General features: G+C 42.7%; 1 protein-coding gene across 1 annotated transcript in view; it reads right to left on the reverse strand.

Annotated features, from left to right (window-relative positions):
* Positions 1 to 10,032, reverse strand: part of BRF1 (BRF1 general transcription factor IIIB subunit) — a 171,110-nt gene extending 161,078 nt beyond the window's left edge. Inside the window, exon 1 of the mRNA XM_021554502.3 lies at positions 9,763 to 10,032. Coding sequence (XP_021410177.1) covers positions 9,763 to 9,949 — 187 coding nt within the window. The 5' untranslated portion in view covers positions 9,950 to 10,032. The remainder of the gene's footprint in view (positions 1 to 9,762) is intronic.
* Positions 10,033 to 21,668: the final 11,636 nt, after the last annotated feature.

Consider the following 21,668-nt stretch of genomic DNA (forward strand, 5'->3'; position numbering starts at 1 on the left):
GTTCATGATCCTTGTGGGTCCCCTTCCAACACAGGATATTCCATGACTCTATGATTACTTTTAGAAACTCACTCAGATTTGCAGCTACACATAACTGAAGCTTTCTTCTCTCTTCAAGTTTGCTTTGGACACTTACATGAAATTTTGGACAGCAGAAGGTGTGGAGAGATGTGTTAGGCAGCTCAGAAACACAGCTACTGCAGTTTTTGTGTGGTAGTCTCAGTGGGTTACACTGCCTTAACACAACAGAACTGAAGATGCAGGAGATCATGTCAGGAAACTTGATGATATTCAGTCTAAGCTCACACAGGTCCAGACCCAGACCATAACCCCGCATCATTCAAGTGCTAAACTACTTTGTCAGAGCTGGGTTAACATGAGGACTCTACAATCTTAAAGATCTTTTCTAACTAAACAATTACATGGTTCTAAAGTGACTATCCCTCCATTAGCCTAAAGCAGCCATTCCCACTCTGCTGCTCACAGCACAAGCACCTCTGCAGTTTCTGTTTTGCTCCACCAACTCCCTAACAAAGTCACATCACTCTGCTTTTCCATAAAACTGCTCCTCAATCTGTAAAAGGTGAAAGCAAAGCTTGCAGTCTGGGGTAATCTTAAACAGCAACAAAAAAAAACACAGGCAACAGGAACAGCACTTATCAAACCACTCCACAATGTGGAGGCAAAGAGCAGCCACTTAAAAGGAACTTTTCTGTCAGGTAGTGACATAAGTTTCAGATTCAACACCTGGAGGAGAAACAGATTCACTCCCAGCTTTTTCAGATTTTGCCTCCTCTACATAAATGAGCAAGTGAAGACAGTCCATGAAGCTGCTTGTAACCTGAACTGCAGTGCAACTGCCATCTGAGAGGACAAATCCTACCAAAACCCTCCCCTGTAAAATTAAACCAAAAGCCACCAGTTCTTTCTTTAGGACAAGGTAAGGGCAAACTTTCTATTTCAAATATATGTATTTACATATCCATCATAAAATCTGGTAAAGAATGCAAACTGCATCACACTAATGGCTTCATAATTGGGCAAGACAAGGTAATCTAATATAAAAAAATGAAGTTTCCTACTGAAGTTAGACCATAAAAGTAAAAAAAAGGGTGAGAAAACCTCCTGCTACAAATCATACCTATAAAAGCAAAATTACATTATTCAAGTTCTGAAGATTGTAACTGAAACAATTCTTCTCTCACTCAATTTTCCAGGAAAATGAACAGGTCTGCAGGCACCAGAGCCTGCTGAAGCACTGCTGCCACATAAACTTACATAAACAAACTTTAAATCTATTTCATCATAGCTTATTTTCCTAACTACCAAATGTAGAGATAAATATAGTTGCATCCACCACAACCCAACTTAGGACTGCCCAAATCTATGAAATCAGTCTGCATCCAAGTGATGTGCACTATTCTGCACTGCCAGTTGACAGCAGCACCCTCTGTTGTTGCCATCCCAGGGACAGTCTGGAAAAGACTCAATGCCAGAAAAAGCTTCATATTAACTCTGGTGCACGATTGCCACCTGGAGGATTTGGGGAGAGAAGCAAAATTGATTTGATTCCCTTCACTAAAACATATAGCAGATTATTATTTTAGATTGAAGTTCCCCCTTTTCCTTGCCAACACAGCATGATTATGAATTAGTTTTGTAAAGAGAAAATCTGGCACAGAGTAGAACAGGTAAATATTCTTCAGGATTTCCATCAAAGGGTCATACTTCCTTTCTCTGTATTGCAATGGACATAATCAACACTCTGCATAACTTCAAATTAACCAACCACAAATATAAGGAAACTTGTTGGTATTAATATTATTTTAAGTTTTCAATACCAAGTGTTTTCATTTCAAGTTTAGCACGTGCATTATTGGCAGAACCCAGTTCAGGACTATTTGAGGCTTCACTGGAAGAAATTTAATGTCAGAACTTGGTCTATCAATATCTTATATGGAAACCAGTTAACAACTACCAATTAAAAACCAAAACCCTTACTCTTTTCACTTTTTTAATATTTAAAAATACACAAGAATCCTTTATTGTACATAGGAACAAATTAGACAAAAGCAAAGAATCCTACACAAATACAGAGCTCATACCCTTTCCCAACTGTCTCTCTAGCAATCACTGTGACAGTAATTGATCATCTTAAAAAATTCTACAGGACAAAAAAATAGAGAAGATGTAAGCTCAGCTTAAATTTTACATAAGTTTTTTTTCTCTGTGTAGTCAGTCCCTCTCTTCTTTCCAGTTTGCTGACCATAACTTTTCATGTCCACAATCCCCAAAAGACAAGTATTTCCATCAAGGCAAACTCTTGTTAAGTTCTGCATGCAAGGTCAATGTCAGTCACATGCCTCAATGTAAAATCATAAAGATTTTAAGGATAAAATAGTAAAGAAAATACTTCAGTAAGCTTCCACAGGTATGCCTAAAACATTGAGCATACCACAGCTTTAGTAAAGAGCTAAGGGTACATTAAATCTGTCATGGAACTCTGAAGAGTGAGAGTACACATTCAGGATTTCTGGCAGTGCTAATGGGTCTCTGTAGTAACTTCATTATAATTCACTTGCCAAAAAAAAACTGGAATAGCAGAAATAAACTCTTCTTTGATATTCCAAAATTTGAACCAGGCTACTTAAAAATGTTGTGGAACCTCCTACACCAAAAATAAACACTTGTTGGTGTGTTATGGATTACCAGTTCACAACCTCCCTTTCCACTTATGAGCAAAAGCAAGAACATAACCTCCCACCAGACTCAAATTAGTGCACTGCAAACTCATGTACATTTGGAGATGCAGTGTCTTAATGCATGTTTGCTGTAGCAGAGCCAGAGAGTCTGACTCAGTGCTGAAGAACTGATGCTGTCAGTGCCCACTGCAGAATCCTGTTTCTGTGACTGTGCCTCTGTATTTGTCACTGCCCTAAAACCTCAGGCTTACTCAGTAAGTAAGTTAAAAGATTTATTAATAATTCTCATTAAAATTTGTACTAGAGATGTGACTCTGAATTCTATAGGGCAGGGACAAGCAGAGCTGAGGGCATCAGGCACCTCCATGGGTGCAGGGATGGGCTGAGGCCTGGCAGGACATCAGACTGCACAGGGGAGTCAGGGTCAGGCCCAGCAAGGGGAACAAGGTCAGACAAAGCTCCAGAATGTCCAACCAGAGGCACAAGGATGGGCAGAGGCCAGGCAGCACATGGGCCTGGCTCTACAGGATCCGTGGGTAGGCAAGGCAAGGCAGTGGGGAGCTGGAGACTGGCCCTGCTGTGCAGTCCGTGGGGCAGGGGCTGACATCCCTGAGGACTGGGATGGGGTCCTGGGCCTAAGAAGCCTTGGGGGAACCCCAGAGGGAAGCCAGTCAGTGACAGCAAGAACCAGCAGTACCTGGTTTGTGACCAAGATTCTTATCAGATCTGTTTTTCTCAACTTACTACCAAGCATTTCAAGGGAATTTCTGGAACAAAAGAAGCTGAGCTTCCCCAGACAGTGTGCTTGAGAATCACAAGCTCAGTACACCTTGCAGCATCATTTCTTTGTGCTGTATTTCTCAGTTACATCTTCCAGCTTGCTGCTATCTGCCTGCACATCAACCTTCCCAGGTGGGACTTTTCTTCTCCTTTGATTAGTGTCAGGAGTCCCAGCCTTCACCTTTCTCAGCTTCTTTAAACAAAAACCTGAAGAGAGATCTGGGCTGTCAGGTTTGCTCCATGCTCAGCTTTCTCTCACTCTCTTCAGCTTCAGTTTTTCTCCTGTCAGCTTAAAAAAAAAACAACTTGTGAAAACAATTCCTTCCAACAATTGCCATAAGACAGGAGATTCCCACCCAGACACAGCGAGAGAGCAGTCAGAGAACTCCAGACCTTCAGACATGGCACACAACTCTTAACTTGCCTTTCTACAAAAGCAGCAGCCATCAAACCAATGCAAACTGGCAAAGGGCTCAGTGTAACTCCATCCTCCAGGATGCAATTATAGCATAATGGAGAGGGAGAAATGTACCTTGCTCTTAGACCCTGTGTTGCTGTACTTCCTGCTGAGATGTGTTTAAATGTAGCAACTGGTAGGCTGTTTTAAGAACTTGGGTATGAAGAAAAATAAAAAGCAAAACACATTAATTGCAACTAGCATGACTCCAAAGCTCTCCAAATTTAAGTTAAGAAGTCAGAGTGAACAATCTCTTTGGTTAGTCTGAACTGGCTATCAATTATAAAGTGAATAGTTAAAATGTTCAAAACTAGACTCAGCTAGGAAAAGTACATACCTCAAACACTTTCTGTGCAATCAACAGAGCTCCTTGAAGCTAAAATAGGCATGATAACCCTTCTCCACTAATTCCTGACCTATCCACAGTTAAATCAGTCAGGTTCAGACACCAAATTTCAAGGCAGGGCCTTCACAAGCTTCAAGACAGTAACACAGCTAGGGTGGAACGTTGAGGCTGGATTCTTTCCTGACTGTGACCACTCACAACAGAATTAAGAATTACAACTAACTAAACCAGTATGGGGCATATCAAAGCTTTCAGAGGACCTTCCTCTCAAAAGATAAACAAAACAAAACATAACAGCTCCTTCTAGAAGGGGTTATTCCCTTGCTAGTGAAATAACTTAGCAGCTCACAACCCAGGAAGTGACAGGTACCTTGCAAGGAGAGCTGACTTGTCAGTCTTTCAGACAGACAGCATTGAAAGGAATGGTGGGATTAGCTCTGTAAAGCTCAAAGAACACGATCTTCTTCCTGTGAAGTCTCAAAAGAACAGCAGTGCCAAATCACACTGAAAGACTAGTCCAGTATCCTACCTCTGAATGAGAAAGCCTATTAATATACATGCCTACAGGGTAACATAAAACACAGGAGGAAAGCTTGTAATAGTTCTCTCATATAATCTCCCAGTTTCTAGAGATCTGTGGCTCAAGGATTTCCTGAACCAGAAATAATATATTTTATTAATGGCCACAATACATTTTTATTCTGTCTGCCCAATCATTTTAAGTACATGTAAACTTTTAACATTCACAACTTCAGATTCACACGGTGGGGGGGGAGGGGGGTGTTTCTGCAAAAACCAAAACCAACCAAACAAAACCTCCTAATCCTTCTGAACCTCCTACCCACTATCTTTGCAATCAGCTAGCTGCTAGATTTCTTAGCACTCCCTAGCTTTTGCATTATGTGACCCTGAGCAGCTGCTCATCCTTGCTGTTATTTTATTGCATGTACAAATCTCTACTATGGCCCCATTCAATCATCTCTTTTCCAGTCTGAAGAGGTTCAGTCTATTCAGTCAGTCTAACTGAGAAGCTCTTCAGGAAGCTCTCCTCTTAATCACTCCATCTTCCTCTCTGTATCTTTTCTAGCTCTATTAGAGGTTTTCCTGAGGAGGGGGAAGAAAAGAGAAAACCACCAGAACTGCACACAGCACTTCAGCTGGAGGTAACACTGTGGATATGTAACAGTGTACAGACATGCTGTATGTGCTCTTTTAACTTCTAACATTCCCCTCCCCACCCAGGTTCTTTTGTACCATGAATGAACAAACATTGAACAATTTGTTTTTATAAAGCTATCCACTATGACCTAAGGATTTCCTTCCAATGTTGCCCCAGCCAGTCTGGATGCAGAAGAAGAAACCATCCCACATGTGGAAGAAAGGAAAAATGCTAACTCTCACAGCAACTCTTGACCCCATCTGCCATCCTACCATCCATCCACTAAAAGCAACAGGTCCTTCTACAGTCTTTACTACCCCAAATAATTTAGCATTGCCCACAAACCTCATTAACTCACAAGTCACCTGTTTTCCATGTCATCAGTCCAGATTCTATGGAATTTCACTGGCACCTCCTTCTGTACTCTCCAGAGTATATTTGTTATCATTTGAAGAGCTACTCTGATCTGCAAAGACTTTTCCTTATCAATGACAGCTCAGATTCTATAAAAGCTTCTGGTGAAGGATCCTGCTGACCTTCCTTTGAAAATGCAACCATCTGCTTTGTCCACTTACCAAAAAGACTTCTGGTGAAAAATCTTGCTGACCTTCCTTTGAAAATCCAACGATCAGCTTTGCCCACTTACCAACTTCCTAGGAAAGCTCCAAAGGATCTTCAAGGCAAGCCACTTTGCCAAAAAGCGTTGTTATCCTATATTTACCTGTGCAGAACACATATTTTGTCCTTCACTACTTCTACCTACTTGGCTCATCCTGTGCATGTAGATGTGGCATTCAGGAAAATGGTTCACTCATGGACTTTGGCGGTGCTGGATTAACAGCTCAACTTCATAATCTTGAAGTTCTCCTACAACCTAAATAATTCTGTGATTCTACCCTTTTGTCCAACACACTTAACTAGCCTGCATTTTCCAAGACTTCATGGAGAGCAAAGCAAACCCCCTCATTCACAGCCAAGCACAAGCCCATGCTTTCTCAGCACACCAAAAGCTCAGCTGCTAAAACATAAAAAAAATTGAAAGGAACTTTCCAAAGGACTCCCACATCTGCACTGGAAAACACTGGCTACACCGAACTTCTCTGTAAACAGCATCGGTGCTGAGGCTTCCTACACCAAGCACATAATTAGCTCAATGTAAATACTGCCAGAGAAAACCTAACTGTGATCTCACACCTTCCTCCAACCCTCAGAGGATAAAAGAAAGGATTTCCAATGTTTTCTAAGGATTCTGCATAACTTATTAGCAAGGACTTGGCCACTTTGTGTTAATACAGAGAAGTGCAGGACTCACACCTTCAGTAAAAAGATGCAAGATTCTGACATCTTAATATGTAGTTTGGCAAAATAAAAGGTTTTGCTACATGTAAAAAAGAAAAATCAGTGTCTCAGTACTTTCCACTCTCTTTTGCTTTTTCATTATGAAGGTGAAAATAAATTATTAATAAATGCATCTGTATTCAACATGTTATAACACACAAAGAGAAGCTGCTGTGGATCTTGAAAGGATTTGAGGAATATTGTTACACAACCAGTAGCTCTGAACTCCACAAATACCAAAAAGCCTTGTTCAATTCCCAGCCCTGCAATAAAGAACCTGATATCCCTCATCCTTTGCAAACCTTAGACAATGCTCTCTGAGACACCCAACCCTACTAACCATGAGCAAGGGGCTCAAAAACAGCACCCCAGGCACCTCTAACACTGCAAATGCTCCACACAGTAAGACTCTGAGATCATCACAGTCCAAGGAGCCTCAGACAAATTTCATTCAATTTTGGTGGAAATTTACTAATTTAATTAAAAGTCACTGAAAGGTGTAATTTACCAGAAAATGTTCCTTTCAGAAAGTATGCAGTTTCTGACTTAAAAGAAATATACATTCCTTTGTAAATTCTTTACCCTCTGGAGAGATACGAAGTCCTGCTTACACAGTAAATGACATTTCTCCCCACTCCAGAGGATTTTAATCAGTCATAAACACAATAATAGACAAGCATACATGATGAAGACAATGTTATTGCAGTACAAATACATATTTTCAGATTAGCTTGCATCACTCGGTTTATGTTGAGGAAAAAAAATTATTCACAACAGAAGCATCTGTTTTGGAATGTAAAGAACTGTACCTGCATAAGTCACCCATATCCTAATTTCCTTAAAATATTTCTGGTGTGAAACAGGGCCTGCACTCACAAAATCACAAACTCAAGACTTACAATCACATCTCAAGCTTACACAAAAAAGGCTTTACCTTAAAGAAATTTTATAAATGACTGTGCAATTCATCCATAAGAGTAAAAAAAAAACTTAGTATGGTGCATTTCTCTCTTCTCCTTTAGATTTTTTTTAAGGATAAAGGCATCCCAAAATGCGCTCTAGCTTGCTTGCCATCTGTCCTGCATAATTTTGGGTGGGAGGGAAAAAGCAGAACAAGCCCTTAAAAATGTAGTCTCCACATCACAACAGGAGAAAGTGAAGGATACAAAAGCTGCTTATAATCTGTAAAAAAAGTAATGCCAGCACCCTGAGTTGGAAGACAGGAATGGCATCAGACAACTCTTAGCCTACAGTAAACTCCCAAACTCCAATTTGCAGTGCTGCATTCTCCACCACAGAAAGAATTCTTCTTCCCCACAGCTATACAATCCATCAAAGCCACTTGTTTCACTGCTAAGCTCTTTCCCATGCTTTTGCTTATGTTTCTTTCTCCTTATACACATTCCCCATACAGATTTTCCATCTCTCCCTTTTCAAACACTACATCCCCCCACCCATTTTCCTTCTCTCCCCTTCTCTGCCTTGTCTTCTGATGTGACCTTTTTCCATGTTTTATCCTCCACAGCATTCACACAATCACCCCAACCCAACTACTGACAGGATACTCTTGACCCTTTATGTGCAGTTTGTTATTCCTCCTTGTGCCCCTACACGTTCCCGCTATCCATTAAACACCCAACCCAACCTTTCCTGTCCTCTATCCCAAATAATTTAATCTACCTCCCTATTTCCTGTGCACGCAGCCCTTCTACAGAGCCCCAGACTTTCTCACAAATCTGCCCTAGTCCCTCACACATGTAGTCCATCACACTCAGACCATCTCTCTAATCCTGCACAGCTCCTTTCTCACATTCATTCTAGCCTCCCCCACCCCATTTCTGTCTCACCCTGCACAACACGCTCTCCTTCTCCCCATGCATTGCCTCTCCCATTTCCACTCTGTGCAGCACTAGCTCCCACATGCACCATCCATACTCCCTTCTTTGCAAAACATGGTTTTCCACAGTCTGTCCCTCACACCTTTTGCACAGCACCCTTTCCTCTATACACTGTCCTTATCTCCCAGCACAGTGTCTTTATCTCCTGTATACATTGTCCTCACTCCCCCATGCAGCATCCCCATAACCCCACCCTCTGGCAGAGCATCTCCCCATCCCTTTCCCCACACCGCTCCGTGTTCCCTCACCCCCATCCCGTGTCCCTGAACCCACAGAATCACACAATCAATTAGGATGGTAAAGACCTCTAAGATCCCTGACCTATGAGTGAGTGAACACCACCTTGTCAACCAGACCATGGCACTGAGTGCCACAGCCAGCATTTCCTTACACACCTCCAGGGACAGCGATTCCATCACTGCCCTGGACAGTCCATTCCAATGTCTAATCATCCTTTCCATGAGGATATTCTTTCTAATGTCCAACTTAAACCTCCCCTGGCACAGCAGAATGCCCCCTCGTCCTATCACTCGTTCCCTGGGAGCAGAGCCTGACCCCCCTGGTTCCACCCTCCTGTCAAGGAGTTGTAGAGGGGCAATGTGCCCCAAGCCTCTTCTTCTCCAGGCTAAACAACCACAGACTTGAGCTCCAGACCCTTCCCCAGCTCCACTGCCCTTCTCTGGATGTGCTCCAGCCCCTCAATGCCCTTCCCAAACTGAGGGGCTCAGAACTGAGCTCAACACTCAAAGTGTGTCTCACCAGAGCCCAGCACACGGGCACCATCACCTCCCTGCTCCTGCTGGCCACACTATTCCTGACAGAGGCCAGGATGCCATTGGCCTTCTTACCCACCTGGGCACGTAGATCAGCACCCCCAGGTCCTTTTCCAATGGGTCGCTCTGTATCCCTGTGCTCGGTATCCCTGTGCTCGTCCCTGACCGCACACCGCTCGCAGCCCCTTCGCCCTGTGCACGCCTCTCCCAGCGCTCTTTCCCTCCTGCCATGTGCCCCATGCCCGCAGCACCCTCCCTCCATCCACCGCCCGCTGTCCCCCCGCCCCGCCCTGCCCCGGCCGCACTCACCGTCCAGCGACACGAACTGCCCCACGGCGGAGGAGCCGCCGCCGCTGTTCTCCACGAACTGCACCTCGGACACGATGATGTTGTCCTCCAGCACGGAGCCGCAGCCCGTGCACACCGCGTCCCCCCGCGCCGCGTCCACCTCGATCTCCGCGCACCCGCAGGCGCCGCACACCCGCCCGCCCGGCATCCCGCCCGCTGCACCGGGACGGGCCCGGCCGCCGCCCCCGCCGCTCGGTAAGCGCGGCACAGCCCGGCACAGCCCGGCCCGGGCCCGCGCAGGCCTCGCTCGCCGGCACCGGCACGGGGAGGAGCGCGGCGGCCGCCGCCGCCCCGCCCGCTCTCGCGAGGCTTCGCCCGCCGCTCCGCCCCGCCGGGCGCTCCTCCCTCACGGCCCGCGCGGCTCCGCGCCCCGCGGGGATCGGCTGCGCCGCCGCTCCTCCTCGCCCCCAGCTCCTGCTTCCAGCCTCTGCCGCGGGCAGGGATGCTTTCCACCGGACCGGGTTGCTCAGAGCCCCATCCAGCCTGGCCCTGAACACTGACAGGGATGCGGCGTCCGCAGCTTCCCTGGGCAGCCTGTGCCAGGGCCTCAGCACCCTCTGGGCATCAGTCAAATTCGTCAATAAAATTCATCAGACAAATCTATTCAGTCGTTCTGTAATGCTAAGATGAAAGTTTTTGAATTTATTTTATTACAGCGCTTCAAGCCCTGTCCTTACAAAGGCAGCATAAAGTTAAAGTCTGGTGCTTTGGAACTGTTTATTATTGTAGAATTACAGAATGGTTTGGGTTGGAAGGGACCTTAGAGATCATCTAGTTCTAATCCCTCTGTTTGGACAAGGACACTTGCCACTCTCCCAGCTTGCTCAGAGCCCCATCCAGCCTGGCCTTGAATACTCCCGGGGATGGGGCAGCCACAGCTGCTCTGGGCAACTCAGCATGGCCACAGTAAGGAATTTTTTGCGAGTATTTAATCTAAACCTTCTGTGTCTCACTTAGAATCCATTGCCCCTTGTCCTGTCACTACATGCCCTTGTAACTAGACTCTCTCCATCTTTCTTTTAGGTTCTTACTGTAAGGCCACAATTAGGTCACCCCAAAGCCTTCTCTTTTCCAGGCTGAACAATCCCCGTTCTCCCAGGCTTTCCACACAAGACAGGTACTCCATCCTTCTCATCGTGTTGGTGGCCTTCTCTGGACTTGCTCCAAGGGGTTGATGTCCTCAATGATTCATAGAATCACTGAATCAAAGAACTCAGTTTTCATCCAAGTTATTGCTCACTTTAGCACTCAACCCACATGTAGCAAATCAGCACCATAATACAGATAGGAAGGAAGCTGGGCAGAATAGCTGTGGTAGCTGGATGTTTGTATAGGCTTCCATCTGCCGGCTTTTGAAATGCACCATTAATGCAGAGGCAGGAATTTTCACCTTATAGAACTCAATCCTGTCAGTATCTGCCTTCCACCAAATGACTCAGATGCAGCCAGGGACCTCCAGGAACTGACTGGTACAAATGTACCACTTGTACACGGTACAAAATGACTTGTTCATTTAGAGGCACCCCGGGCACACACTAAAGCAGTATCTTTCCATCCAGAAAGCGGAGCGTCTCAAATTAGGTCATTTGCCTGCCTAAAATTCTTAAGGTTCTGTGCTTTGGAAAAGAAAATGGAAATATCATAATGGAGATTTTACTACTATGTACAAAGTTGGTCTTTCTTTTTATTCTATTCACAGAGGTGTATTTTTTTGAAATAAGGACTTTGGGTCTCTCCAGATTCCTTCTGCTTCTGGAGGTAATTTCCTTCCTGAAGTTCCTCCTGCTGATGATGAGGTAATGTGTGCCACAGTAGCCAAGCATGATCTCACAAAATTATACACTGTGTAGATAATATCAGGGGAAAATTATATTCCTGATAAAAAATCCCTGATAGGCTCTGACAAAGGCCATCATGAACACAAGAAATCCTGCAGTGAGCAGTTTTGAAGTATCTTTCCATTAAAAAGTTTCTTTTTACCTCACTTAAGTAGAGACTAATGTAGTCCTGTCCCATGAGGACTTAGGTTTCACATCCCTTTGAAAATTGCTGGTGCTTTAATTAAGCACTGCAAGAAGTTTCTGTGAGTCCCAAACAAGTTCAGAGTGTTTTACTTTTAATGTGAGCAGCAGAGGGCCCTTGTGAAAGCCTAAGATACAGCTGCTGTCAAAGAAAGATTCTCATTTAATTCCATCCTGAAGAAGGATGTCTGTTCTAATATTTATCTTGTTATAAGGTGAGGTTAGTGATGTTGAAATAAAATGGGTTCCCAGTCCAGAAGACTTCAGTCTTTGCCTCTCACTCAGGAAAGCTTTCATATACAATACCCCTTAAATATTTCAAACATTTCCATAGGACTCTTTTCTACCAGCCAAAATAGAAGTAATTTTTCACCTCTTTAAGTTCTTTGCCTGGTCTGTTTGCTAGAGGATTAACTAAACTGCTTTTGACTTATAGCATTGAGCCTGCTGAATTAATAACCCCTAGGTCAGTTTATTTAGACTAAAAAAAATAACATTTTAGTAAATTGTCCTAAGCCTGAGAGTAAGAGCTGGTTGTTTAAAAATTTGTATTGACAAAGTTCCTTTCCCTGCATCCTTATAGTTAAGAAGAGGAAAGGACCTGTTTTCCATTTCACCTACTCATGTTTAATATCTCTTATTTTGACCCCTAAGTGTGCCAAAAAGTGTTGATCAGGATGTCTGTTAGCCCAGACCGAGCAATTTCCTTCCTGCTGTGCCTCCAAAAACATCAAACACAATCCACCTGTGCGTGTTGAGGTTGTTGAGGTTTCAAAGAGATGAACTGTTCTTATTTGCTTGAAAATTATATTTTTTTTCCCTACTGCTTTTACAGCATCAGGAAGAATGAAAATGGGCTGTACAAATCCAGCCTGGAGTGTGGGGGAATCCTACTCTGTTGCTGCAAATGCTGTGCAGCACAACAGGAAATATGCCAGGGCAATGTGATGACACATTACTGAACTTCCACAAGAGACAGATCCTCCTCTATGAACATTAAGATTGGGAGCAGCTACTTCAGTGCCAAATGACAGAAAACCCAGAGCCTTTCTGGCTTTTTGGTTGTAACTCTACTTTCTGGGCACTGAGTTTCCCAACATACCAGCCTACATGGGAAATATTTTCACATTTGAGGTGAATAAAACTTAATCCCTTAACCTGATCAGCTTCTGTGAGCATCCTCAGCTTTCTGGCATTTCAGCTAGAATTGTTCCTCTTAAAATCAAGCCTAAGAGCATTGATGAAGTCACTCAAGAAGTTTGAAAATGCACAAAACTTGAGGCAAAAGACAATCAGAGCAAGCCTGCTTTGGTTTTGGACAGTCCAAGATAAGGCATAAACTATGCACTCAACCTGAAAGTTTACACTTTGGAGATTAAGTCATAGGGTTACTAGACAGAGGGGTGGGAAAAAGGATTTCCAAATTAATTAACTTTATAAGGTGATAGCAACTGCATACTTGGGGGTTTTTTGTCTGTCAGTTCAAACTGTAATATTCGGCTACACTGGTGATGGACACGAGGGGGCAGCCAAGGAAATGAAATCGTCGAGGAACTGCAGTGCTCCCAAAGTTCAGGCTGATTTTCCATCTATTGTTATTTCCATTCTGTTTTCCTTTTTTTTTTTTTTTTTTTTCGGTCTGCGTATTTTGGAATTATTTCCCCGCATGGTTTTCATGACGCTCATCAATGAATGATAATTGAAAAAGCTTTGGGGGGAACATTCTGATAAGAAAATATTCTTCTTTCCCAGTTACTTTCCCAGGATCTGTGCCTGGTACAATTCATAGTACATGAGGGCAACAGAAAGCACAAATTCTGTCGCTTAGAAAATATGCCAAGAAATTAGCAGAGGAAAAAGTCCAGAGGTATTGAGCACAAAGATCCAGAAGCTACCACCCCTTGAGGAAGTCTCTCATAAGCTGGAAGCTGTGAGCAGCTATTTTGCTCTGAACATCTGCCCCTGCCAGCACACCACTTGAAGATGCATGACTAGTCAGTGGGTGCTTTTAAGAAGGATGTAAGCAAAGTAAAAATAGATGAGTCCTCCTGGTTTCTAGCAATCTGCAACCTAAGGATTCACCAGCTGGGGGCTCACACACACTAGCAGACTTTTTATCTCTTTAATCAATTTTTTGTCTGTGTATGCTTTGAAGAAAGACAACATCTGGTGCTTTGAGGTGTATCAATATAGCTCGGTAGCAAGTGAAAAAGTTTAAAAATGGCCCAAACATTTCACTTGGCTGTTCTTATGCTATAGTCAGTGGTGAAGAGTTGCTCCCATCACACTTCTTTCATGTCACTTGGGATTTTTTCACTCCTGCTTTATAATTTCCCTCAATCATGATCACTTCACAAGAGCATCTCTTTCTCCAAATAAATAATATGATGCTGATCAGATAGTTCTAACACAAAATCATCTGTTCAGGGAGTCATTTAACAGGAGATTATTTTTAGTGAAACATTGGTTATGTTCTGCACTGAATAACTGCAAGCCTCCATCACTTGGGGATATAAGCAAAGGCAAATATTTTTATAAAAATGCAATTCTGATTGTTTACATATCTTGTATTCTGAAATTTATTTATTATAACATTAACGGATTCATTACTCACCATCAGAGAACCGTTCCAGTCAGCCAAGTGCCTGTTTAAGCAACTGTCTGCATAAGGAAATTGAACTGAAATGAGGAAATTCCAGGTTACAGGTCTCATTTTTGTGTGCACACTTGATACTTTGATGCAAATATGTCTTCTGTATGAGGCCTTCACTAAATATTGATACTTATGTGCAAGGGTAAAAAAACAGGGTCTGAATGGTTCTGCATACTCAAACTCAGAAGCAAACCACAGATCTCAGAGTGTTCCTATTGTTTTCCCAAATTTGGAACAGAAAGCCAGAAATTCAGACTAAATGAGCTGGAAGCATCAAAAAGTAAATATGAGCCTCCTTTAGTTCTGAAGAATAAGTTGAAAAAATAGCTGTGCAGTGGTTCATTTTCTGCTTTAGCACTGAGGTAAATTCACTGCAGTAAATTCAGTGCAGTTAAAAAGCATATATACTATAAACTCTATAAAGTACCTAAGATACTGCTGACCATTTATAAATTAAACCTGGCAAGTTACAGATAGGATTAAGAGAAAAGACAGCCACTTAAACAGGAGTTCACGAGCGTTGTGTCAGGACATTAAAAACCCTGCTGTCACCAGGCAGTATTAATAAACTCTCTTTATTGGCATTTCTTAGGCAGAAGTCTGCTATGACCAGAATGAGTGTGCTGGCATCGAAGGAGAGTATGCCAGGCAAGTGTTATGGAAAACCATGAAATACCTCTGTGTCAACATAGACTCAAAAGTGTGTATTTTTTAATGTCACGAGCCCTTTGGCCATCAGGTGTCAGAATCTGAGGTATTGATGATTCTGAGATTGCAGAAAGTCTCTGTCTTTCTGCCCCGCTGCCAAAGCAGAAACCATAATTGGTCTGTGCTGGTTTCCAGGTTGTTTATTCTGTTTATCTCTAACATGTTTTGCTGCCCTGCCCAGCTCTGTCCTGCAGGGCAGCGTGTGGGGCTCTGCCCTCAGTGGGATGTGACAAACATTAAATACCAGAAACTCCCTGGGCTGGATTTACAGTAATGTGCCAATATCTGTCACCTACGTTGGACAGTGTGTCCCCAGCCTGAACCAACAGAAAAATGCCAACACCACAGCGAAACATGGAGGGCATGAAGAAGGAGAAAAAGGACAAGGCACACCCAATTTCCTCCATCTTGTCCCCTTTGGACCCCTCATCTAGAATTCTAAAATTTTATTTTTGTACCCGTGCCACACTTAATTATTACTTATATCAAACACTCAGAGCTGGTAATTCATCCTCTAAGATTGAAAACTCTTTTCCATGGACAGAGATCACAGACAGTGTCTCTGGGGGCTCTGTCCAGGGGGGTTCCTGACCCCTGCCAGGGTCCCAGACATTCCAGGACAGCCAGAGGGATGCCCTGGATTCCCACAATCAGGGACTCCCTTCAGACTGAAAGCTGCAGCATTGAGAGGACATCGCTGCAGCCACACTCAAGCCTCTGCTCTTGGCAGCATGGAAGAAAGGCTGGAAGCAGGGTCAGGAGCAGTGTCCTCCTTCACACAGCCCCTTAGTACTGGGGAAGTCATGATGGAGCAAGGAGCTTGGGTAAGTACAGGCTGGCCTGTGGGTGAGGCCAGTTCTGGCCTGTTTGGGTCATAGAGGACATCAAAGAATTGTCCTTTCAATGAGCTGTGTGTCATTGCCAGCTTTTCTGACAGGAGAGTCCCAGTGCCTCAAATATGCCAAAGTTATCCAAGTGCCAAAGAAACCATCAGTCAAAACTGCAAGTGCTGTCTACTGTCTAAAGCTATGAGCAGGCTAAATAAAAACACCATTTTACTTAGAGAAGTCACAGTATAATAACTTCCTGTCACTGGAGAATTTTCAAGAATTTGGCAGATTTCCTAGTTTGAATTAGTTGCATAAATTAGACAAGTAACATTTTTCAGAGGGCAGACATAAAAATGTCTTGAGTAAATCAAGTTGTTTCATACCAGTACATTGAGTCAGCTTAAATTACAAAAAAAAAAAGAAGAAAAGAAAAATTACTTGTATTTTCTTTAAGTGTGGAGTTATCACAGGGGAAAATCTGCCACAATTTTCAAAATGAGACATTTACCATCAATTTACGTCTCCATGAATGTATTTTTTTTTTTTACTTATAAAATAGTTTAAGATAAAAACTTCAGTACTGTGCAAGCACATCTTTCCTTCCCCAGTCTTACCCCAGGGTAGCAAGTTTCTTAAATAGGATCCATCCCCAAAGAGGCAATCTTGACATTTCTTCAGAAAAATTACCATATCAGTAGCACAAAGGGAGAATGCTGTCACCACAGCTGTGCCAATCTCTGTTTTACTCAGAAAGAGCTGGGATCATCTCTGTCCTCTCTATTTTACAGTTCACTGTACTTAGTTGGGAATCGGAAGCCACAGAACTGATGGTGTGAGTAAGGAACAGGTCTGGAAATTAACACTTCCCTGGGAGGATCTATTGGTTCACATCTCTTGACTCTCTGTTTCCAGGTGCTGCAGAGTCAGACTGCCACCTGTCCCCATTAAAATCACAGTTTTGTGTTTTTCTTCCCCATCTCATGAGTTAAAAATGTTTTTTTTTTTCTGTAAATTAAATTGGGAATCTGATATAACAATATGCCAGTAAGATCTGGAGCCTTTGGCTTGCCCTTCCATTGTCTGTGCTTCAATCAGTCAGCTCACACCAAGATTATAAAAAACCTGACCCAGGAGTTTACAGTCTGAAGCCCAAATTGAACAGAGCAGTCAGCAGATTATGTATTCGACCAAACAATGAGGTCTTCAGTCCCTTTTTGAACCAGTTTTCATTGCAGGGGTTATGTTTGTATCATATTGCTGAGAATTACACAAAACCATTATTTTTTAAATGAGTACAGTAGACAACCATGTTGTCAATAATGGAGGTTGTTAGTAAAGTGTGTATATTTATGGCAGCATGAGAAGTATTTCAGAGAGTTCTTAGCATGTTCAATTCCACATCCACATCCACACAACATCTCAGAAAATGTAATGCTTAACTACTATATGCTTTCCTTTGCAAGGGAAAGCTAGAAAAGGATATTCCCATACATTTTCTACCTATGATATTTTTCATATAGAAAGCCCCTATTGAAAGGGCCTTTATATATGAAGTCAGTAGAAAGGATGTCCAAAAAAAGAATAAAATTATACTGCTGGCATTTCTAACAAATAAACTATCTTCCCCTCCTAGTTTATCCCATTTTAAACAGTAACTGTGGAACTTTCTTCCTAATAAAGCTTTAGAGCTACAGCCATGACTTCTCACCCATGTTACAGAAATACTATCCAGATGACCAAAGATTTTGTAATGCAGCAAGCTGCAACAAATATCCAGCTGAAACAGCAATTTAGTGGACTCAGAGCAAAACCAAATTATTTTTATGGCATATAAAATTATGAGGAGCCTTTCCCAATATATACCATGACTAATGATCATGAGCCTGTACAACAATGACACTTTAGCCACTCCCTCTGTGGTCACCTTTCATTTGCAATCATCAAGTCTACTAAAAACAGGAGGAGAAATTGCAATTTAAAAGTGAGATTTTATCAGCTTTCCCAGACAGAACCAGACTGGGAAAAAAGAGAAAAAGAAAACTTCCTCTCATAGCTTAAGGAGTAAATGACCAACTAATAAACATTCTAATTTAATAAGTGCACATATCCTGCTAACAAATTTTCTTTTGAATATCATAACTGAAACATCAATGTGGTGGTTTGGGTTGGTTTGATTTTTTCCAAAGAGTAGGAGTAAATACCATAATTAAATTATAGCAATAATGGAAAAAAAAAAAAGAGCAACGTGCACATAAAGTTTAAGCTGGGAAATCACAAGGCCAATTTCATTTTCCAGTTTGGAAATAAAATCCTAACCTGCTGATTTATGTTCCCTCCACACCATTTTTCACTCAGTGAAAACAGCACTAGCCTGCATTGACGATTCTTTTGAAAAGCCCATGAACCTTGAGCAGCATTGCTGAAATCCTGCATTTCTGCCATAACAAGCCTGGCAGCCTGGACAGAGCTGATGTAACTGGCTCCAGACACGTATTCTCCACACCAACAGAGCTTTGCTTTGCTGTACTGACATGGGGGATGCTGACATGCAGCACCCACGAGGACACAGCTTGCCCTGGGTTCCCTGCGTGTCTTCATCGCCCCAATCCAATCCAATCCAATCCAATCCAATCCAATCCAATCCAATCCAGCAACTTCTGGGAGTGAAGGTGAGACTTTTTCAGCCAAATTCCTCTGCAGACGAGCTCATAGCACACATTTTGTGCTAACATGCCATGGCATCTTTCCTTCTGTACCTCTGCCCTCCTGCACCACGACCCATGGACAGCTACCTCTGCGCTATAGTGTTTTGGAGGGAAAGCCAGGGTGTCACCTAACTCCATGCAATTCCACTGGGTAGCTCATACATGGTTTTCAACCTCTAATTTGCCACAGGATCATGAGCCATCAGTTTTCCACCATCCACAACACTGCCACTTCAGCCTGTCACTGCCACATAATCCCCCTTAGGTGACATCTCCTGGGTGTAAGAGGTTTTCTGCTAGAAAAGGTCCTGAGAGACTGAAATTACAAAAATTAACCTGAGGAGGTCTGGGAGAGCAGCAAAGTGCTGATCAGGACGTTCACCAATATAACACTGTCAAGTCTTCTGGGAAAACTTCATCAGAATGGGAATCTTAAGGTAAACAAATGACTACTTATGGATTCTTTCAGCCCAGCAGGCCAGAACAGGTAAATATCTACTATCTCAGCATTCCAGCAACTATTAGAAATGCACAGATAGGTTTCAATCATGCTTAATAATTACCAGTAAGGAAGGGTGTTTCAAGAATTGTGTTAATCAAGGGGTGCTAAAGGAATATGATTTTTGGAGGCAAAATTTGGCATGACAGTCAAATTTTTCCATACTAGAAAGCACAGAGATACAACAAGCAAGACCACTTTTTTGCTTCAAGTCTCAATATTTGAACAAATGAGTCACTGATACATGCTTCAGATATTCCTACACTAAAACTAGATGGTAAGTCATATGTATGAAATCCACCCTTGTGCTATAAGCTGCCTGTGACAGCTTTTTCCAAATACTGACCTAGAGAATGTCTGGTATGCTCAGACTGATCTAAGAAGTCTGGATTTTATATTCATGGTCCCAATTTATAAGTGAATGTCACATAAATGGACTTGTCTCAGCACTGATTTCAAGAACTAAGGAAAATGCAGCAACAGAAAAAACTTTGCTGATCCATTGGCTGAAGAAGCCAAATTTCATTAGATGATTCCATTGCTTTTGTAAAGGGAAGACATGGATTTTTCTGGCAGCATCCGAGTGCAAAATAAAGAGTTAATGACTGAAACTGTTAAATATGCACTTTTCATTAGTACATGCAGGAAGAAGTGTAGAAAAGAGCTGTTATAGGTGCTCTAATGACTAAGATAAGGGTCTAAGATTCAGAAAAGCTGGATATAATTGCAGGCTCTGACACAGACTTTCTTTATGACCTTGGGCTACTCACCAGATATTGCCAACCCCAAGTTATCCAGCTATACAATGAAGATATGCTTAATTCAAGCCCCCCAATCCATTTTGGTTGGTTCTCCTATATTGTTACATAGAGACATGGACAAGAGGGGGATTTCTTTGACTATGAGGGAAGGGAGGGATGAGGTGTAAGAATCCTTTCAGAGATGAATGTGATTTGATCCAAGAAACAAACAAAGCACAGCTCTGGCAAGCCTGGGGGCTAGAGGAAAGGTTTCATCCATGCAGCTGGCATGGAGGTGGAGCTGGAGGACACAAATTGTGTTGAGAGCATTAGCACTGTAGAGATGACAGACCCACCAGGAAGGAGGGTGTAGGTTTTACTATCAAAGCCAAACTCATCTCATTTGACTTAAATCAGAGCTACAATAATTTGCACCAGAAAAACAGCTGGTTCTGAAACCAAAATAGCTCCTTAGTCAAGGGCATATTCCAGGGCTTGAATCATCTTTAGCAAAGGAGAGGGGCTCAGTGTCACAGAGCTTGACAGGGAACATGGGAAAAGTTAACTGACCTTTAAGGAGAATGTTAGCACAGGGAACCAAGGCTTAATCCTCAAAAAGCCCTGAGGTATCACTCTCATTTGTGCCAGGAAATTTGTGCCACTCTAAACAGGCAGGCATGTTTACCAGCAGAGCATACAGATCCACATGCTGTGTGTGCCTTGATTATTGCATAATATTATCAAATAGGATTTTTTTAAACCTTTAAAATGCCCTGCTCAAAGAAATCCAGCTTCATTTTTCAGAGGTCAGTAAAAAGACCAGTTCATTTCTTTGATGTAAATATTAACTGAGCCTGTTGAATCTGCTTTCTCACAAAATCAATTCTTTCCCAAAGAGAGTAAAATTATAGGTTGTCAGACACAATGAATTTCCCTTTTACCAACCTGGAATACCATCACTAGAGCACTGAGTGAATTGATCTGGGATAGCTCAGGAAGTACCTTTAAAAAGTGCAGTATCAACAGCTTTGCCTTATAAGGATGAGGAGCCCTTGACATACACAGATCTCCAAATTTCCTATACACTTACCTGATGCCTTGTAAAACATTTTAATTCACTTGGCAAAACCACCAAGCCTTTATGGGTATGCCTTGGTGACTTGCCTTTTTGAGCTCAATTTCCCTCTTTCTGTTTCTTTTCCAAGTAAGAGGAAGTCAAGAATTACAGAGTTCTCTGGTTTGCTGCTGTCATCCCTGGAGCCTGACAGGGATCAGCTCCTGCATTTTGCTCACTGCTCCAAGAGCCATTGCATTGAGAATTATTGACAGTGCTACCGAGGGGGCTATAGCTGTGTGAGTATAAATAAACACATTGCTAGGAAAAGGCACTCAAGGATAAATAGCAAAGGTAGTGCATTGTGTGAGACCAAAATAACTCTGTGCTGTTCATTGACAGAACCTTCTGCTGGCTGTTTTCAGACAGGGCTTTTGTCTTCTCCTGAAAGGCAAAAAGCATGTGTGGCTTCAGAAGCCATGGGGCCCCTCTCTGTCCTTCCAAGATGGTGACACTGAGAGGCTGGACCCACTTTTGAGTACACTGCAAGTAGCAGTGCTGGATATCCAACATCTGCCAACATTCTCAGAGCTGTGAAGATCCCAGGTAAATTACCAGCACCTGTATGGACTCTTCTCTATCTCCCTCCCTTGCAGT

This window comes from Lonchura striata, chromosome 5 (assembly GCF_050655825.1).
Source record: "Lonchura striata isolate lonStrDom1 chromosome 5, ASM5065582v1, whole genome shotgun sequence".
NCBI lineage: Eukaryota > Metazoa > Chordata > Aves > Passeriformes > Estrildidae > Lonchura > Lonchura striata.